The following is a 17442-nucleotide window of genomic DNA, read 5'->3' on the forward strand; positions in this document are numbered from 1 at the left end:
GCCAGTGAAATTCTCCTTGTCCCAGAGCAGATAAACCACGAGGACAGGATGGAGCATATGATATGCAGAGGTGACGGTGGGGTTGTGGAAAACTGATGACAAACAACTTAGGGCCACCTACTTCTCTCTTCTTCTTTTTTTAGAGCAGCCCTTCGCCAACCTGGCACCCTCCAAAGGCGTTGGACTACAACTCCCATCACTGCAAGTCAGTATGTCCATGGTCAGGAATGCTCTAGTTTTGCAGTTCTACTGTTTCTTATACAAGCTGCCCAGAGGATTTATGATATGGGGCGGCATATCAATGTTGCAAATAAATAGTAATAGATCCAATAAATCCCAGAGGGAAGCTTTTAACTGCTTCCATATTACCTGCACTTGCTGGAATCCCACACCAGGCTGTTAATATTTATTTATTTATTTGTTTGTTTGTTTTATTACATTTATCACATTTATATACCGCCCCGTAGCTGAAGCTCTCTGGGTGGTTTACAAAAGTTAATGTCACTAACTTGGGCCAAGCATTAAAATAGAATAAATGCGCTTCCTGCTTATTGCCTGTGGATTGTGCAGCCTCAGCTATGGTGGTGGAGGGAAGGCCCTTTTACATCTCCTTGTGGATTGGTATCCCCCATAGTCAGGGCAGGTTTACCACAGCCCTGATTTGGCTCACCTTTCCTTCCAGATTTAGGGATCTAGTGCAGGGGAGGGGAATCTCCAGCCCACGCCGAGCTCCCATCCAGCCCACGGAGGGTTGAGCACCCAATGCTGGGCCCCCCACAAGCCTCGCCTCCTGGGGAAGGGGAATGCACCTAAATCAGAGGCAAGGTGGGCCGGCCGGCCAGGCAGGGTGGGACCTGGGTGGGGCAGGGAGGAGGAGTCTGGCTCAGCCGATACTTGCCCCACCCAATCACACCCCATTTGGAATGCAAGCAGGGCAGGAAGGAGCTGCTAGACTCTGCCTCAAGGGGCAGGAACCAGCTCCTCCAAGTAGCCCTTGAGTCCATTCCTGCTCTGATCGCATCCATTCAGAATGCGAGCAGGGCGGAAAGGGGGTGCTCCACCACCACCGCTTGCAGGAGCCGGCCAAGTCACTGGCCATGCAGACAGAGCACAGAGGGGCCTCCCTCCACTCCAGGGAAAGAACAACAACAAAAGTGGCCGACATCCAGCCCACTGGGCTCAGTCCCAGAGGCAACCCAGCCCCTGCACCAAAAACTGATGCCCATCCACCCCCAGGCTAACCTAGTGGAAGGGTTTAAGGGTGTCAGTGTATGTTCTCATAGGCTGATATCCAACCCCCTGCTCAATGCAGGAATCTACCTTAAAGCATCCCTGACAGATGGTTGTCCAGCTGCCTCTTGAAGGCCTCTCGTGTGGGAGAGCCCACAACCTCCCTTGGTCATGAGTTCCATTGTTGAACCATTGCTCTAACAGCCAGGAAATTTTTCCTGATGTCCAGCGGAATCTGGCTTCCTTTAACTTGAGCCCGTTATTCCGTGTCCTGCACTCTGGGAGGATCGAGAAGAGATCCTGGCCCTCCTGTGTGTGACAGCCTTTCAAGTATTTGAAGAATGCTATCATGTCTCCCCTCAGTCTTCTCTTCTCCAGGCTAAACATGCCCAGTTCTTTCAGTCTCTCCTCATGGGGCTTTGTTTCCAGACCTCTGATCTCCTCTGAACACGCTCCAGCTTGTCTGCATCCTTCTTGAAGTGCGGTGCCTAGAACTGGACACAATACTCATGATACGTCCTAACCAGTGCCAAATAGAGGGGAACCAGAACCTTGCACAATTTGGAAGCTATACTTCTGTTAAAACAGCCCACAATAGCATTTGCTATTTTTTGCAGCCACATCACACTGTTGGCTCATATTCAGCTTGGCGATCTACAATAATTCCAAGATCCTTCTCATTTGTAGTATTGCTGAGCCAAAGATCCCCCATCTTGTAACTGCATTTGGTTTCTTTTTCCTAGGTGAAGAACTTGGTATTTATGCCTATTAAATTTCATTCTGTTGTTTTCAGCCCATTGCTCCAGCCTATCAAGATCTCTTTGATGTTTGTTTCTGTCTTACAGGGTATTAGCTATCCCACCCAAATTTGTGTCATCTGCAAATTCAATAAGAATTCCCTGTACCTCCTCGTCCAAATCATTAATAAAAAAGTTGAAGAGCACTGGGCCCAGGACTGAGCCCTGCAGTACTCCGCTCGTTACCTCCCTCCAGTTCGAGAAGGTACCCTTGATAAGTACTCTTTGAGTCCGATTCTGTAGCCAACTGTGAATCCACCTAATAGTTGTTCCATCTAGCCCACTTTGTTTGTTAATGAGAATGTCATGGGGCACTTTGTCAAAAGACTTGCTGAAGTCAAGATATAGTATGTCCACATTCCCACAGTCCACAAGGGAGGTTACCCGATCAAAGAATGAGATCAGGTTAGTCTGACAGGATTTGTTCTTGACAAATCCATGTTGGTTTCTAGTAATCACTGCATTGTTTTCAAGGTGCTTACAGGCTGACTTCTTTATAACCTGCTCCAGAAATTTCCCAGGGATGGATGTCAGACTGACTAGTCTATAGTTCCCAGGTTCCTCCTTTTTGCCCTCCATTTTGCTAATGTTTAAGATAGGGACAACATTAGCCCTCCTCCAGTCGTTTGGAGCTTCACCCGTCTTCCATGATCTTGCAAAGATAATAGACAAAGGTTCTGAGAGTTCTTCCGCTAGCTCCTTTATTACTCTAGGATGCAGTTCATCGGGCCCTGGAGATTTGAACTCATTCAAGGAAATTAGGTGTTCCTTGAACGTTTGTTTATCAGTCTCAAACCGCAACTCTTCCCCTTCAGTTTGTACTTCACTTTTGCCGGGGTGGGGAGGTAATAGACCCACTTTTGGGAGAAGACTAAGCCAAAGTAGGAATTCAGTATTTTGGCCTTTTCTTTGTCGTTTGTTTCTGCCCTTCTGAGTGTACTGGAATAGCCTGTGCTTTTTCCTTGCCTCCCTGAAGGTTAACAGCAGAGTTCCGTACTATACGGGTGTGTCTTACAAGAACAACAAAAAATTTGGTTAGGGACTTCCTCCTTGACCTCCCCTGCCAAATTCCCCCTGCCAAACTCCTGTTTGCTCTCCCTGTTCGCTCGCTCTGATCTCTCTCTCTCTCTCTCTCTCTCTCTCTCTCTCTCTCTCTGGGAGCCGGCTTCCTTATGCAGCTTCTAGTCCAGCTGGGGCTGGAATAGAAGAGGAACTTGGGGAGGTGGCACCAACTTGCCCTGCATTTGACTCTTGAGGGGAAGATTCTGCCAGGCTGAAAATATTATTTCAGCCACCTACATGAAGGTACGGATTTAAGACAGGCCCCCACAGGTAATAATAGTCCTAGCTGTGCCATTTTTGACTGGATCTTAACTGGGTATTTGAAAAGCAAATAAGTGGGGCATGTTCCACTCTCTGAGGAGTGAGTCCTTCCAGCACAACCATTTACAGGCTCTGTTGCCTTGTGACTTACATCAGGCACCTTCTGTATTAAGCCCTTTACCTACAAATGCACAGGTGGAGCAGATGCGAACCAAGCCGTCTCCTGTAGGCAGAACTAGGGCCCAACTTGACTCCTTCAACCCAAGGTCCTGGATCCTGCTTATGCCAGCCAGAAACCTCTTAGCAACCTTGTCTAGCAAGCTCAGCCTTTTGCTCCCTTCTTGCCAACCCCCGCCCAAACCAAATTCTTTAGGACCCACAGTCAGACTCTTTGTCCAGCTAGTCCAAGCAGCGGCTGATAGGAAAAACCCACCCACCTGAGACTTTACTCTAGCTTTCCCTAACCTGGCACCCTCTATATGTGTTGGACTACAACTCCCAGCATCCCAAGCCAGAAGTTTTGGGATCTTGAGGGCACCAGGCTGGGAAAGAGTGCTCTATTCTGACTGCAGCAGCTCTCCAGGGCTGGGGAGGAGGGGGGGCCTGGAGAGAGAAAGACAGATTTGGGCTTGGGAGCGTCTGCATTTGTTTCAGGTAGGTGTAGTGTGACACAAGTGCCACTGACTTAAGAGTAGCTAGTAGCCGTCAAAGGTTATTTATCTGTACTTTACTGTCAGCCATCCAAAATCTAAAACCATTTCACATAATCAAAGAACACGTTCAGTTAACTACTTCCAGCTTTTAGGGTGGGAGAAGGGAAAGTGAAAAAGCCCGTCATACGACAGGGGTATTTATTTTGTTAGGACTTCTTTGAATACAATATTTTTGGTATACACTTTTCTAAGATTTTGAACCAACTTCCCCTGTTCTTTCCCATCAATGATTTCTAACTTTATGTCCTCAGACCATCGGACTCTGGACATTGCCACAACGTTAAAGTGAAAGCCTTGCTAACATTTTTATAACTGGTGAGGAGGTTAGTCTTCTATCAAATTTACCCTCATGAGACAAATTACTTATTGAGAGTGGGTTTTGGCCCGTCTGCTAGGCCGGAAGGTCCTGGCAGTTATTTTTCTGGAACTTCCCTAGAAGGCCGCAGTTCCAAGAAACGTCCCTAGATGGCGCCAGAGGGCAAAAACTATTTCTCGGAACTTGGAACTTCCCTGGAAGGCCGCAGTTCCGAGGAACGTCACCAGATGGAGCCAGTGGGCAAAAACTATTTCTCGGAACTTGGAACTTCCCTGGAAGGCCGCAGTTCCGAGAAACGTCACTAGATGGCGCCAAAGGGCAAAAACTATTTCTCGGAACTTGGAACTTCCCTAGAAGACCGCAGCTCCCAGGAACGTCGCTAGATGGAGCCAGTGGGCAAAAACTATTTCTCGGAACTTGGAACTTCCCTGGAAGGCCGCAGTTCCGAGGAACGTCCCTAGATGGAGCCAGTAGGCAAAAACTATTTCTCGGAACTTGGAACTTCCCTGGAAGGCCGCAGTTCCGAGAAACGTTGCTAGATGGCGCCAAAGGGCAAAAACTATTTCTTGGAACTTGGAACTTCCCTAGAAGGCCGCAGCTCCCAGGAACGTCGCTAGATGGAGCCAGAGGGCAAAAACTTTTTCTCGTAACTTGGAACTTCCCTAGAAGGCCGCAGTTCTGAGGAATGTCGCTAGATGGCGCCAAAGGGCAAAAACTATTTCTCGAAACTTGGAACTTCCCTAGAAGGCCGCAGTTCCGAGAAACGTCGCTAGATGGCGCCTGAGGGCAAAAACTATTTCTCGGAACTTGGAACTTCCCTAGAAGGCCGCAGTTCCGAGGAACGTCGCTAGATGCCGCCAAAGGGCAAAAACTATTTCTCAGAACTTGGAACTTCCCTAGAAGGCTGCAGTTCCGAGGAACGTCGCTAGATGGGGCCAGAGGGCAAAAACTATAACTGGCTTGGAGGAGCAGTCTGGGCTTTTACAGTATACATATAGATACCAATGTCTATATCTATTTTGTGCATGGATCTGAAGGGTGTGAACAGTGGCGGCGGAAGAATTGTAATGCAAATGAATGAGGTGAAATAAAGGAGAAATTGAGGCTAAACCTGTAGCCACAGCATCTGACACTGCGCTGCATTTCTTTTCACTTGAGGGGCAGCTGTATGGCTGGTTTATTTCAGGGCTGACAATGCCTTGGAGGGATGCAAAATGAGCCAGCTCTGAAGTCCTTTCTAAACACAAATGGCCTCATGACATGGGGCCCCTTCCAAGGTGCAAGAGTCCTCTCCCACCCAGCTGTTTTTTAAGCCCTGAAGCCATCGTTCTGATAAATAGATGATGACAACATCACTGCAACCAAAAGACAAAGACTCTCAATCAGAGGATAAAGGACATGGTAATAAAAGCAAAAGAGCCAAAGAAGGATTCATTCCTAACTCAGGTGCCTTCAACTAATGGAAAGAAAGAAACAATAACAACTCTGCCACTGTGTCAACCGGATACTGGTTCCAAGAGAAACCTGGGAAGAGACACAGTGGGTCCGATCCACCAGTAAGTTCTTCAGCTCAAGCCCTATCGAAACCAATGGACACGCGGGTGACATTAAAGGTGTCCTTCAGTTCCCCCATGTCTCTCGCTCTCTCTTTACACAGAGCAGCTGTGAAGGGATGATGGGGCTGTAAATAGCAGTGGGGGCTATTTTCAGTGGGGAAATGGTGCAGGCAAAAAGGTCAGAGCTCCCGCCCCTCATGCTGTGGCCCCAGTCTGCCCTGGGGGATCCATCTCTGCTTTTTAGACAGAAAATAGGGGAGGAGTCCTCCACCTGGGATGCAGCCCCACCTTTCCCATTCCCTGCCGTTTGACTCTTTTAGACATAATAAGAAGTGCCAGGTATTCAGCAAACAAAAGTCAGAGCGGGCAGCAGAACAAGACACCCCAAAGAGGAGGAAGCCTCAACCTAGAACAGGCTCATCTGTTAAGCCCCAATCCCTGTATTTCAGGGAACTGGGCAAGTGATTAGCCCTGGGTGGTCTCCCTGGAAGGAGCAGGGACACGTCTTCATTGTTGTCACTGGGGGCACAAGATGCCTCGAGGGCTCCAAGTCCCTTCTCAGCTGTGGTGACCTGATTAGGGGAGGCCGCTCCCTTGGAGGCCCGGCTGGCACCCACATTAGCCTCATTTCAGTGCCAAGTTAAGTCCTCCATATTAAGCCAAACTTTTGGGTCTTATTGACTGTAGCTCAAGGTTGTTTGTTTGTTTGTTTCCTTGGTACCCAGCAAACAAAACTATGAGGAGGCACAGAGTTGCCTTCCACACTTGCTGTCCAGGTTGTCTTCAGGGGCAGCCCCATGTGGAGCAGTGCATGTCAAATCAAGAGACTCGCCCTCTCAGAGTAACAGACCCAGCTTCTTCAGAGAAGTTACTAGAGCAGGCCAGCTGGTTGGCTTAATAAAATAACTCGGGCTTAAGCCTGAGAGCGGCTGGCAGGCAGGCAGGCAGGTGGAAGACAGGTAGTCAGCTGGTCATGTGATGATGCAGAACGAAGATCTGCTCAGGAAGTGGATGGAGGAGGAAGAGTCTTGTTACCAGACAGCGGCACCAGATTGGCCTGCTGGTATCTGAAAGCAGGGCTTGCTGTGTGAAGGCCCCAGCTCCAGCTGTCTACTGCTCTCTCCTCAGGCCACCAGCCGTGGTGACGCAGGGAGCATCTGGTCCAAAGGGCCCTCTAGTCAGCTGATGGCTGAGGTAAGGGCCCTCCAGCCAGGCTGCTTGATGGGGGAGGGGGCGCTGCCATGGAGAGGTCACACTCTGAATATGCACACTGCAACTGAAGACAACAAAGACCAGCAAATGGGGTGAGGAAGAAAAGTCCTCCAGGCCCCCTTGTGAGCCATTGGCTCCAGGGTAACAGCTCTCTCTTGGCCACTAGGCTCTAGAGCAGGGTTGGGGAGCAATTTCCTCTGACACCGGACGGAAGCCAAAGCCAAGAATGGGTGTGGGGCAAACAGACAAATGCCCCCTCCGCATACGCGCCACGGACAAGATGGGGCTTTGGTGTGATCAGGCAAGGTGCTTATATTTGCCAGATTAGACTGAAGCCAGTCCGGCAGCGTATTCCCAGAACAGCCAGCCAGAAGCTTCCGGAAGGCTCCAAGCAGTGGTGCTGCTGGGTGACGTTAGAGCCCCTGACCGCCTTGCCTTCCGGGCAGAGATTACTTATAAAAGCTTCTGCAGTCCTGATAAGTTCGTGCAAAATAAATAAATAAAGCCAAAGACCGATTGCCAAGCCTGATAAGAAAGAAAGAAAGAAAGAAAGAAAGAAAGAAAGAAAGAAAGAAAGAAAGACTCTGCGCATGCAAAGCTTCACATTTTTTTTGTGAACCGCCCAGAGAGCTTCGGCTATTGGGTGGTATAAAAATGTAATAAATAAAATAATAAATAAAAATAAAATAATTTTAAACTCACTTAAATCGTGACTCCAATAATAAAATGGAATTTGCTTCTGCTGCCCTGATACTAAACACATTTGTTTGGGAATAAGCATCGTTTTGCTGACAAGAATAATGTATTATTAAAGTAAAAATAATAAAAACGAGCCTGCGTAACCCCGCGTATGCCTGGCCACTGTTTAAACATGCGTAGGAAGAAAGGGTGCTGTGGTGACCCGTGCCAGCCTCCCTCTTTGCCCGTCCAGTCCCGGTGCTGATGTTGACCCATTGGTGATGGTGGGGGAGGGAGCGGGGTTGCAAGGCCCTGGACTTTGACCCCAATGCCTGCCTGGCCGTGGATGCACCACTGCTCAGAAACAGACCGCAAAAGCAGCTGGGCCCTGTGGTTTGCCCTACAGCACCTGATACTGGGAAGTTGTCGGCACGTGAACATGGAGTCCTTGGACACATCTGAGAATTCCACCGTCAGTTTTGATCATGGATGATGATTCGCCCGCCCACCCTGACATTTTAAGTCCTGAAGGTGGGAGGTGGGCATCTTTTTGAAGTTTAAAAAAGAAAGAAAGAAAGAAAGAAAGAAAGAAAGAAAGAAAGAAAGAAAGAAAGTTCCCCGAACAGAGGGGCCATTAACCAGAGTTTATATTTTGGTCTGCTCGTCACTGACAGGCTAAAAATAGCAGCTATTGGAGCAAGGAGGTTCAACGGCATCCCAAAATTAATCAACTGGCAGGGCTTGAAATCAGCCCGTTTCCATGGTGAGACAAATTACCAGGCAGGCCCAAGGCAAACTGGCCACAGAGCCTGGGCAAGGTGCTGCTGCTGCAGTCCTTGTAGGCACCGAGAAGCCTGGATCTCCTAAGGAAGGGTGTGCTTTGGATGCAGCCAAATCCCGAACCAAATTGGGCTGATTTGGACAGATTCAGAAATGTTCAAATTGAAATGGGGCTTATCTGAAACAGACCATTCCTGAAAATTCAATATTCAAGAACACGGAGACCCAGACCATAGGTCTCCAAAAATTGATACATTCCTTCCCAAGTTCCCCACCTAGGTGGGGAAAGGGGGGAGGGAGAGCAAGGGGTGTAGCTTTATAACTGGCGGTTCTAGCTTCGAATCACAGCCAATCCTTTCTCACAAAAACTACTGCACCCTTCTGAAATTTTTGCATGTTTCTTCACTAGGACCACCTCTACACTGTATGTCATTTTTGTTCACAAAAATGTAGGGGAATAAGCACATCCTTTTTGGAAACCCCCAAATTGTAAGGGCTGCTCTTGAACAGAGCTCCCTATACCTGTTCATCGGAAACTTGGCAGGTGTGATCCTCTCAGAAGGGGCTACAAGTTTAATCCCACTCTGTGAAGAAGTTAAGAAGAAGGAAGCTCCAGACCTTGGAAGCCTCTGGGTATCCAAAGCCCTGTTGCCCCACTGCTGGCAGGGCAGGAGGAGGGAGGGAGGCCATTGCCACCTCTTTGCCCTCTTTTAAAAATTTTTCCCCTCAGTTGTGCCTTTGAGCCCATCTAAAGAGGGCATGCTGGTGGGAGCTGAGCCCTAGGAGTGGAGGGCCATGCGTTTTCTCATATCCTGACCTCTCCCCACCTTCCCTCCCCACCTTTTCGCCTCCCCTCAAGGTTCTCCCAGAGACCATAGGGTTTCTCTCATTAAAATTATCAGCAGTTCCTTATAAAAAAGCAACACATAAAATTTAAAGGTAAGCAGCACAAAAATCCTTGCACATATTTGTCTGATATTTGGATGTCCTTCATAAGGAACTACTATGCTTGCAAATGTCATCCAACTCGAACTAACAGAAAAAGAATTACAGCCATTTGTTGGTTTGCAATGATAGTCAAAGGGAGGCCTGAAGATCTGGATTTCCAAAACAAGATTCAGATTCAGATTTGGGCAGCCCCCGGATCGGTCTGAGCTGAATCTGTCTGTTTTCCAAATGGACGAATCGGGGATCAAGCCAATATATTTATACAGGGCCTGTTCAGACAACACACTAAGCCATGGTTAGGCTGCTAACCCTTTCATGGAAAGTGGTTAGTGAGCATATTTAAACTGCTTACGTGGCCATCTTAGTTAGGAATATTTTACATGACACATTGGCCCTGTTCTGATGACATTTGGGCAATGTGGTTATGCTAACTGCAGTTAATGTGGTTATCACTAACAACACCTAGTGTTGCTGCCACACGACCGTGGAACGACATCCTGCTGCATGGTCTGCTTAACCACACCCTAATCACTGATCCCGGTAGTCCTCCAACTGGTCCGTTCCACATCCCAGTATCCCTTGCAGCACGCATGGCCCTGGGCAGCCATTTCCTGGCTGTTGCTGGTGGCCATGTTGAGGTTATGGGCACCACTACAAGACCTACCGCAACTCCCGGAAACCATTATGAGAGCTGTGTGCTGTCCCCACCTTGTGTTACATCCAGCCTGGTGGCCCAAGTACAAGCGTACAGGTGTGACATGTGGGTGGGTGGGTGTGCGAGAATGCAAAATGGCAGCTGGCACATTCAGAGCTGCTGTGCAGATCTTGGCAGCAGAGATCCCGCTGGCCGGACAGAGCGACCTGGCCGATTTCAGCTGTTCTTGCCGCAGAGCTCTATGGTAGCGTTGATTTAAACATGGGGGCCTTACAAACAACATGCTAAGCCACAGTCAGGAATGCTAATCCTGTTGCAGCATTTGGTTATGTAGCAACCACAGTTAGAGAAAATGTCCTACACAAGACATGCTAAGCCTTCATGGTTATCTCAAAATGCTTAATCACTGTGCCTTAGTGTGTCGTCTGAACAGGGTCATTAAAACATGATTCACACGACACACTAAACCATAATGTTTAGATCAAAATGCTTAATCGTCATTGTGTAGTGTGTTGTCTGAACGTGGCCACAGGATGGAATTGAGCAAGTTAATCATACCAGCGGCATTCTTGCCTCAAGACTTAGGGTTTCACTCCAGTTCCCCCCACTCAAATTTCAAATTCTTATTTTTACATGTTTCAGAGTTATGCAAAGTTTCTTTTTAGCTCAAACTGGCCTCTTCTGTAGCTCAACGTTCACACAGGAGACCGAAGAGCTTTGCTGGATCAGACCAACGGTCCACCCAGAGCAGCATGGAGGGTTTCTAACAGTGCCCTGCCCGGGGGCTCTGGAAGCACACCAGGAGGGCACGAAGAGAAGCACTCCTACCCATCCAGAGGGCTGCTGCCCTGGGGCTCAGAGGTTTTCACTGAGCCATCAGGGCTGAAGCTATGAGCTCAAGCTCATTCAGTCCAATTCCCATCTATCCTACTCCAAACTATGTTAGACTACCTAGTGCAGGCACATCCTCTGCTGGTCCAGGGGCCAGATTGCACCCCTACCCCCAAAACCTGCCGGCCAGGTGACATCAAAGGCAAGCCGCATCCCCTCCTGTCACATCATAGGGTGCCGCCCGTTTTTCATTTCTCCACACAGACAGGGGCACGGCAAAAGAGACTCAGCAGCTGCTTGCAGGACCAGCAGTTCCAAGGGGCTGCCAAATCTCTCATCCGGTTGGTGTGCAAAGCAGGGATCTCCTCTGTTATGTCCCACCTGTAATAAGGGATCATGCTGTGCACTACACAGCTTCCGTTTGGGAGGGGGAGGGGCATGCGGGGTTATCCCCTTTCATCTGTCACCCACCTTAACTTGGGGATTCCTCTCCCCTCCCAGGGTACAAGGCTTCGGCAAGGGACATGCAGGAACCTAATGAGAGTGCCCAACCCTCTACGGGCCAGATTGGAAACCTCTGCAGGCCAAATTACACCCACAAATTATGGCCATGGGTCCCCTGCCTTGATCTAGCATCTCAGTAGTCTGCAGTTGGGATTAGACCTCTTGCACCATAAAAGGTATTGGGTGAAATTTTCAAATACCTTGCAAAGTGAAGCAGCTTAGCTCAAATTATCTGAATGGGTCCAAGACAGGGACAACATTTTAACAATGGCCAGGGTGGGGTCCTTGCTCCACAAGTTGCCTTGCATGCATACAGAGCAGCAAGCTGAACACTGATTCCCTCCTGTTTCTGATGGGATGTCTACTTTAGACAAAAACTTGTCACAAAAACAGTTGCAAAACTGTTCCAGGGATGGAGGGTGGGAGTGGAGTGAGTTGGTGAAGTCCCAGGTGCTATCCAATAGGTGCTCTCCAAAGCTGGCTTTCCTCTTGTTCAGCCTGGCTGACAATGTGCAGAACGGGCTTTTCGGAGCTTGCTACAGCACCAAGGGTGCTCCCAAACTGCCCTCATGGTTTTTTCCAAAATCACATCCATCTTCAGACAGACACAGAGGTTAGCTGAGGAGTTTACTTACATCAGAAGCCGGTCCCTTGTCTGCACCTGGGCAGGAAAAGGTAACAAATTCATGGCACCTCTTGTGGACGACGAAGCAACAGACTGCAACAAGAAAGCAGAGAAAAGGCCCATTAACGGAGAACTAACGCCCGGGGCAGGGTGGGGGTGGGGCTTTGATTCAGCTCAGGGAAACATGGAGGCAGGCCAAGTCCTGCCACTTCAGGGCCTCTTGCTGGACAGATCATCATTTTGCACGTAACATGGCTTTGTAAGGCATGACTAACCTACTTCCTATTCTTGTTCTAAAACAAGAAAATTCATTCTTAATTAATGGCTGTTAAAGGATTATTCATCAATTGTTTTGTTTTATGAGCAACACATTGTACTCCGGGTCATTCACAAACAAAAGAACAGAAGTCTGTTGAACAGTATCAGATGGAAACCACAAGTCTGTGATGAGAGTGAATGGCAACAAGGCTCGGCCCCTGGATCGGGGAGGGCGGAGACCTCCGGCAGCCCCACTCTCACCCCCTTTCCCCTGGCCACCAACCCTTCTGGGGAGCCCCAGCTTTTGCAGTTTCCCCCCATTCTGAAAGGTTGAAATGCTGCTTCCAAGGCTTCGTTACAGGCAGGAAGGGCTTGAAGCTAAAACAGGCTGGTATTTGGGGAAGGGGGGGTATTTGTGTGCATGTGTGGGGCTCCATCTGCCCACACTGGAATTGGGCCCCCAAGAGCTCCTCTGGAATTGAGTCAAGCCCTCTGACTGCGAGGAGGCCTAGATGAATAAGACAAATGGCAAGGCTGCGGGTGCAAGGAGGGCACGATTCGGCCAAGCGGTCATTTGTGGCAACCAGATGGTAAGCTGATCATGGTATCATTCTGCTCAAGTATCTCCCCACACATCTGTACTTGACTGGAAATCTAGGGAAGCAGGGAGCCCATAAAGGTGCCTATTTAGTCACAGACCTGCACCTGGGATATGGATGAACCCTCCTGGCATTATGATGCAGGCAACCCCCACTTTACAAGCAGTTGCACTGTAAGTTACACTACTTGGTAAAAGGCCATCCATGTTCACATACGGATCATTGAAGCATAGAATTGGGGGAGCTAAAAGGGACCAAAAGGATCATCTAGTCCAACCCTCTGCAATGTGCAGGAAAACCAATTAAACCATCCATGTGAGGTGGCTGTCCAGAGATAGAGAACCCACAACCTCCATAGGTAGACTGTTCCGCTGTTGTACAGATCTTACCGTCACAAAGTTTTTCCATATATTTAATCAAAATCGAGGTAGCTGTAACTTAGACCCAATATTTCGGGCCCTAATTTCTGTGGCTTCACTTTTTGCTTTTGACCACTTTCATATTATACAGCAATTGCACCTTTTGTTGGACAAACCATTCATGCTGGACAAACCATCTCCAGTTCAGACTACTGCAATGCATTCTTTATGGGTCTCCCCTTCAAGCCAATCCAGAAGTATCAATTTGTTCTAACTGAGTTTAGACTGTGATTGCAGTCAATCAAATCACAGCAATCTTGTCAGAGCTACACTGGTTACCAAACTGATTTCCAGGCTCAATTCAAGGTTCTGGTTTTGACTTTTAAAGTCCTAAATGCCCTGGGAACGAAATATCTCAAGGATATCCTTCCTCCATATGAACCAACCCAACAGCTTGGTTCCTTTTGTTTCAGACCCTCTGGCTGTCAGAGTTGTGACTGGTGGATACCTGAGAAGAAGACTTTTTAGCTCTGGCACCCAAGAACTGGAACAGCCTTCCAGAATGGATTGATTTAAATCGAGGCAATTTAATTCAGTGATTTAAATCCTAATATAAATCAACAAGAAAAAGAGTTGATTTAAACCCTTCTTCTTGCTGATTTATATTATGATTAAAATCAATGTTTTAAATCAAGTTTCCCACTGAAACTTTTTCATTGATTTCCAGAAAAATTGTATAAATCTGACCACTCACATTAATTTACAACTAAATAGAGTATTATTTACACTGCTTCAGCCCTACAGGCAGGCTTTGCATTTCATGTTTCATTGTGAATATTTTGCATGCCTCTTTTTTTTACCTATAGAGGGAATGACTTTAAAATATTCTCATATAATATTTTTCTTATGACCAGCACCCATGACAATTTGAGGTTAACAGCACAAACCTATACATGCCTTCTCAGAAGTAATGACTTCAATGAGGCTTCCTCCCACCCAGGTAAGTGAATATAGGTAGGTTTGCAGCCTTAGCAAAGACATACAGGAAGATGCAGATGGAACATTTTTGTCCTTTCTTTTTCTTTCCAGCATTAGATTCCTTTCTACTTCAGCCTAGTCCTCACAAAAGAAAAGTAGCAAATACAAATGAAATTCCCATGACAGATCTAAGCAAGGTTTGATAGTTACTGGGCAGAAAAAGCCCAATTCCCCCCTCAAAAACCAACCAACCAACCAACCAACCAACCAAACACACCCTTTTTTGTCCACCCTGTTATACTGTCTTTCTGTCTCTGAACTCCATCACCATATCAGCACACACAAAAACAACAACCCTACCCAGTCTGTGTCTTTGCACATGTAGCTTAATTCAGAGAAAGTAAAAGCACATAGCTCTCAAGAAGCAAGAGCTGGAAGAAGTATTTTGATGAGATGAAAAACTGAAATGAACTTCATTTTTATGAGACTGTTAGTTTTAGCATGTTTATGTTGATATTTCATAGAATAGTAGAGTTGGAAGGGGCCTATAAGGCCATCAATGCAGGAATCCACCCTAAAGCATCTCTGACAGATGGCTGTCCAGCTGCCTCTTGAATGCCTCTAGTGTGGGAGAGCCCACAGCCTCCCTAGGTAACTGGTTCCATTGTCGTTCTGCTCTAACAGTCGGGAAGTTTTTCCTGATGTCCAGACGGAATCTGGCTTCCTGTAACTTCAGCCCATTATTCCTTGTCCTGCACTCTGGTATGATCGAGAAGAGATTCTGGCCCTCCTCTGTGTGATAACCTTTCAAGTATTTGAAGAGTGCTATTGTGTCTCCCCTCAAACTTCTCTTCTTTCAGTCTCTCCTCAAAGGGCTTTGTTTCCAGACCCCTGATCATCCTTGTTGCCCACCTCTGAACACGCTCCAGTTTGACTGCATCGTTCTTGAAGTGTGGGGCCCAGAATTGGACACAATACTCAAGTTGACGCCTAACTAGTGCTGAATAGAGGGGAACCAGTACTTCGTGTGATTTTGGAGCTATACTTCTATTAATGCAGCCCAAAATAGCATTTGCGGGGGTTTTGCAGCCATATCACACTGTTGGCTCATATTCAGCTTGTGATCTACAACAACTTCAAGATCCTTCTCGCATGTAATATTGCTGAGCCAAGGATCCCCCATCTTCTAATTGTGCATTTGGTTTCTTTTTCCTAGGTGTAGAACTTGGCATTTATCCCTATTACATTTCATTCTGTTGTTTTCAGCCCAGCACTCCTCCATATCAAGATAACTTTGAGGTTTGGTCCTGTCTTCCAGGGTTTTAGCTCTCCCACCCAATTTTGTGACATCTGCAAATTTGATAAGCGTTCCCTGCACCTCCTCGTCCAAATCATTAATAAAAACGTTGAAGAGGACTGGGCCCAGGACTGAGCCCTGTGGTACCCCACTCGTTGCCTCTCCCCAGTTTAAGAAGGTTCCATTGATAAGCAGCCAACTGTGAATCCACCTAATAGTTGTTCCATCTAGCCCACTTTTAACTAGTTTGCTGATCAGAATTATTTATTTATTTATTTATTTAGCACCAGCAATATACTTGGTATTGTTCAGAATATACAAATAAAACAGCAATACCCTGCCTAGAGGCTTACAGTCTAAAACCACATTACAACATATAAAGGGGGGAAGGGGTTACGCAAATAAGAAATAAGGGAATAATCATAGCAATGAGAACAGTAAACCAGGCTAAAATACCAAAAGCTATGGAAAACAGATGAGTTTTCAAATGCGTTTTAAAATCTAAGAATGTCATGGGGTATTTTGTCAAAAGCTTTGCTGAAGTCAAGATATATGAAGTCCACAGCATTCCCACAGTCCACAAGGGAGGTTACCTGATCAAAGAATGAGATCAGATTAGTCTGGCAGGATTTGTTCTTGACAAATCCATGCTGGCTTCTAGTAATCACTGCATTGTTTTCAAGGTGTTTACAGATTGACTTCTTTATAATCTGCTCCAGAATTTCCCAGAGATGGATGTCAGACTGACCGGTCTGTAGTTCCCAGGTTCCTCCTTTTCGCCCTTTTTGAAGATAGGGATAATGTTAGCCCTCCTCCAGTCGTCTGGAGCTTCACCCGTCTTCCGAGATTTTGCAAAGATAATACTCAGTGGTTCTGAGAGAGCTTCTGCCAGCTCCTTTATTACTCTAGGATGCAGTTCATCAGGCCCTGGAAGTTTAATTGTAACTATGTTATATTTTAACAGAGAAATGAAGTATTGTATTTAATATATGTATTTTTTAAAGAAGTTAAAAGACTGAAATAAAAGCATCCAATTTAATTTTTTTTAATTGACCATGATTTTTCTCCATCCTGCAGTCTTCCAAGGGACGTCTGTAGCACCCCTTTCCTGCTTGCTTTTGAAAACCTTTGCAGAATTTTATTTGTAATATGTCCTTTGCTCTTGATACCTTTGAGAATTTTTTTAACCTGTCTAGTAATCGTTCCACTCTGCTCTGCTAGTCAGACCCTCCCCTCAAATATTGTGTCCAATCACTTTAAGAAGGGTTCAGATGAACTGGAACCAGTTCAGAGAAGGGTGGCACAAATAATCTGGGATCAGAAATGAAGCCTACAAGGAAAAGGTCAAAGAAACTGGATATGTCTTAGCCTTGAGAAGAGAAGACTTGAGGGGAAATGTGATATGATAGCACTCTTTAAGTGCCTACAGTTCTGCTGCACGGAAGAGAGCCACAATCTGCTCTCTGTCACCCAAGACTGTAGGACATGAAATAATGGACCTGAGTTACAGGAAGGCAGATGTCAGGTGAACATCAGGAAAACATCCCACTGGTCCGAGCCATCAGACAAGGGGACCCTGCTGCCTGACAGCTGAAGGGATTCAAGCAGAGGCTGGATGGCCTCCGATCAGGGATGCTTTGAACTGGATTCCTGCACTGAGCAACGGACTGGACTCAGCAACCTAGGGGGGCCCTTCCAACCCAATGGTTTTATGATTCTGCAAGCCACCCTGGATATTATTTCATAGAAAGATGGGATACAATTCTTGCTAATAAATTAATCA

At 47.0% G+C, this 17442-nt stretch overlaps 1 protein-coding gene across 1 annotated transcript in view; it reads right to left on the reverse strand.

Annotated features, from left to right (window-relative positions):
• The window catches only part of PRKCB (protein kinase C beta), a 228244-nt gene that overhangs the window by 134097 nt on the left and 76705 nt on the right, over positions 1-17442 (reverse strand). Inside the window, exon 3 of the mRNA XM_063143417.1 lies at positions 12179-12261. Coding sequence (XP_062999487.1) covers positions 12179-12261 — 83 coding nt within the window. The remainder of the gene's footprint in view (positions 1-12178; positions 12262-17442) is intronic.

The sequence above is a fragment of the Elgaria multicarinata genome, chromosome 17, assembly GCF_023053635.1.
Source record: "Elgaria multicarinata webbii isolate HBS135686 ecotype San Diego chromosome 17, rElgMul1.1.pri, whole genome shotgun sequence".
NCBI lineage: Eukaryota > Metazoa > Chordata > Lepidosauria > Squamata > Anguidae > Elgaria > Elgaria multicarinata.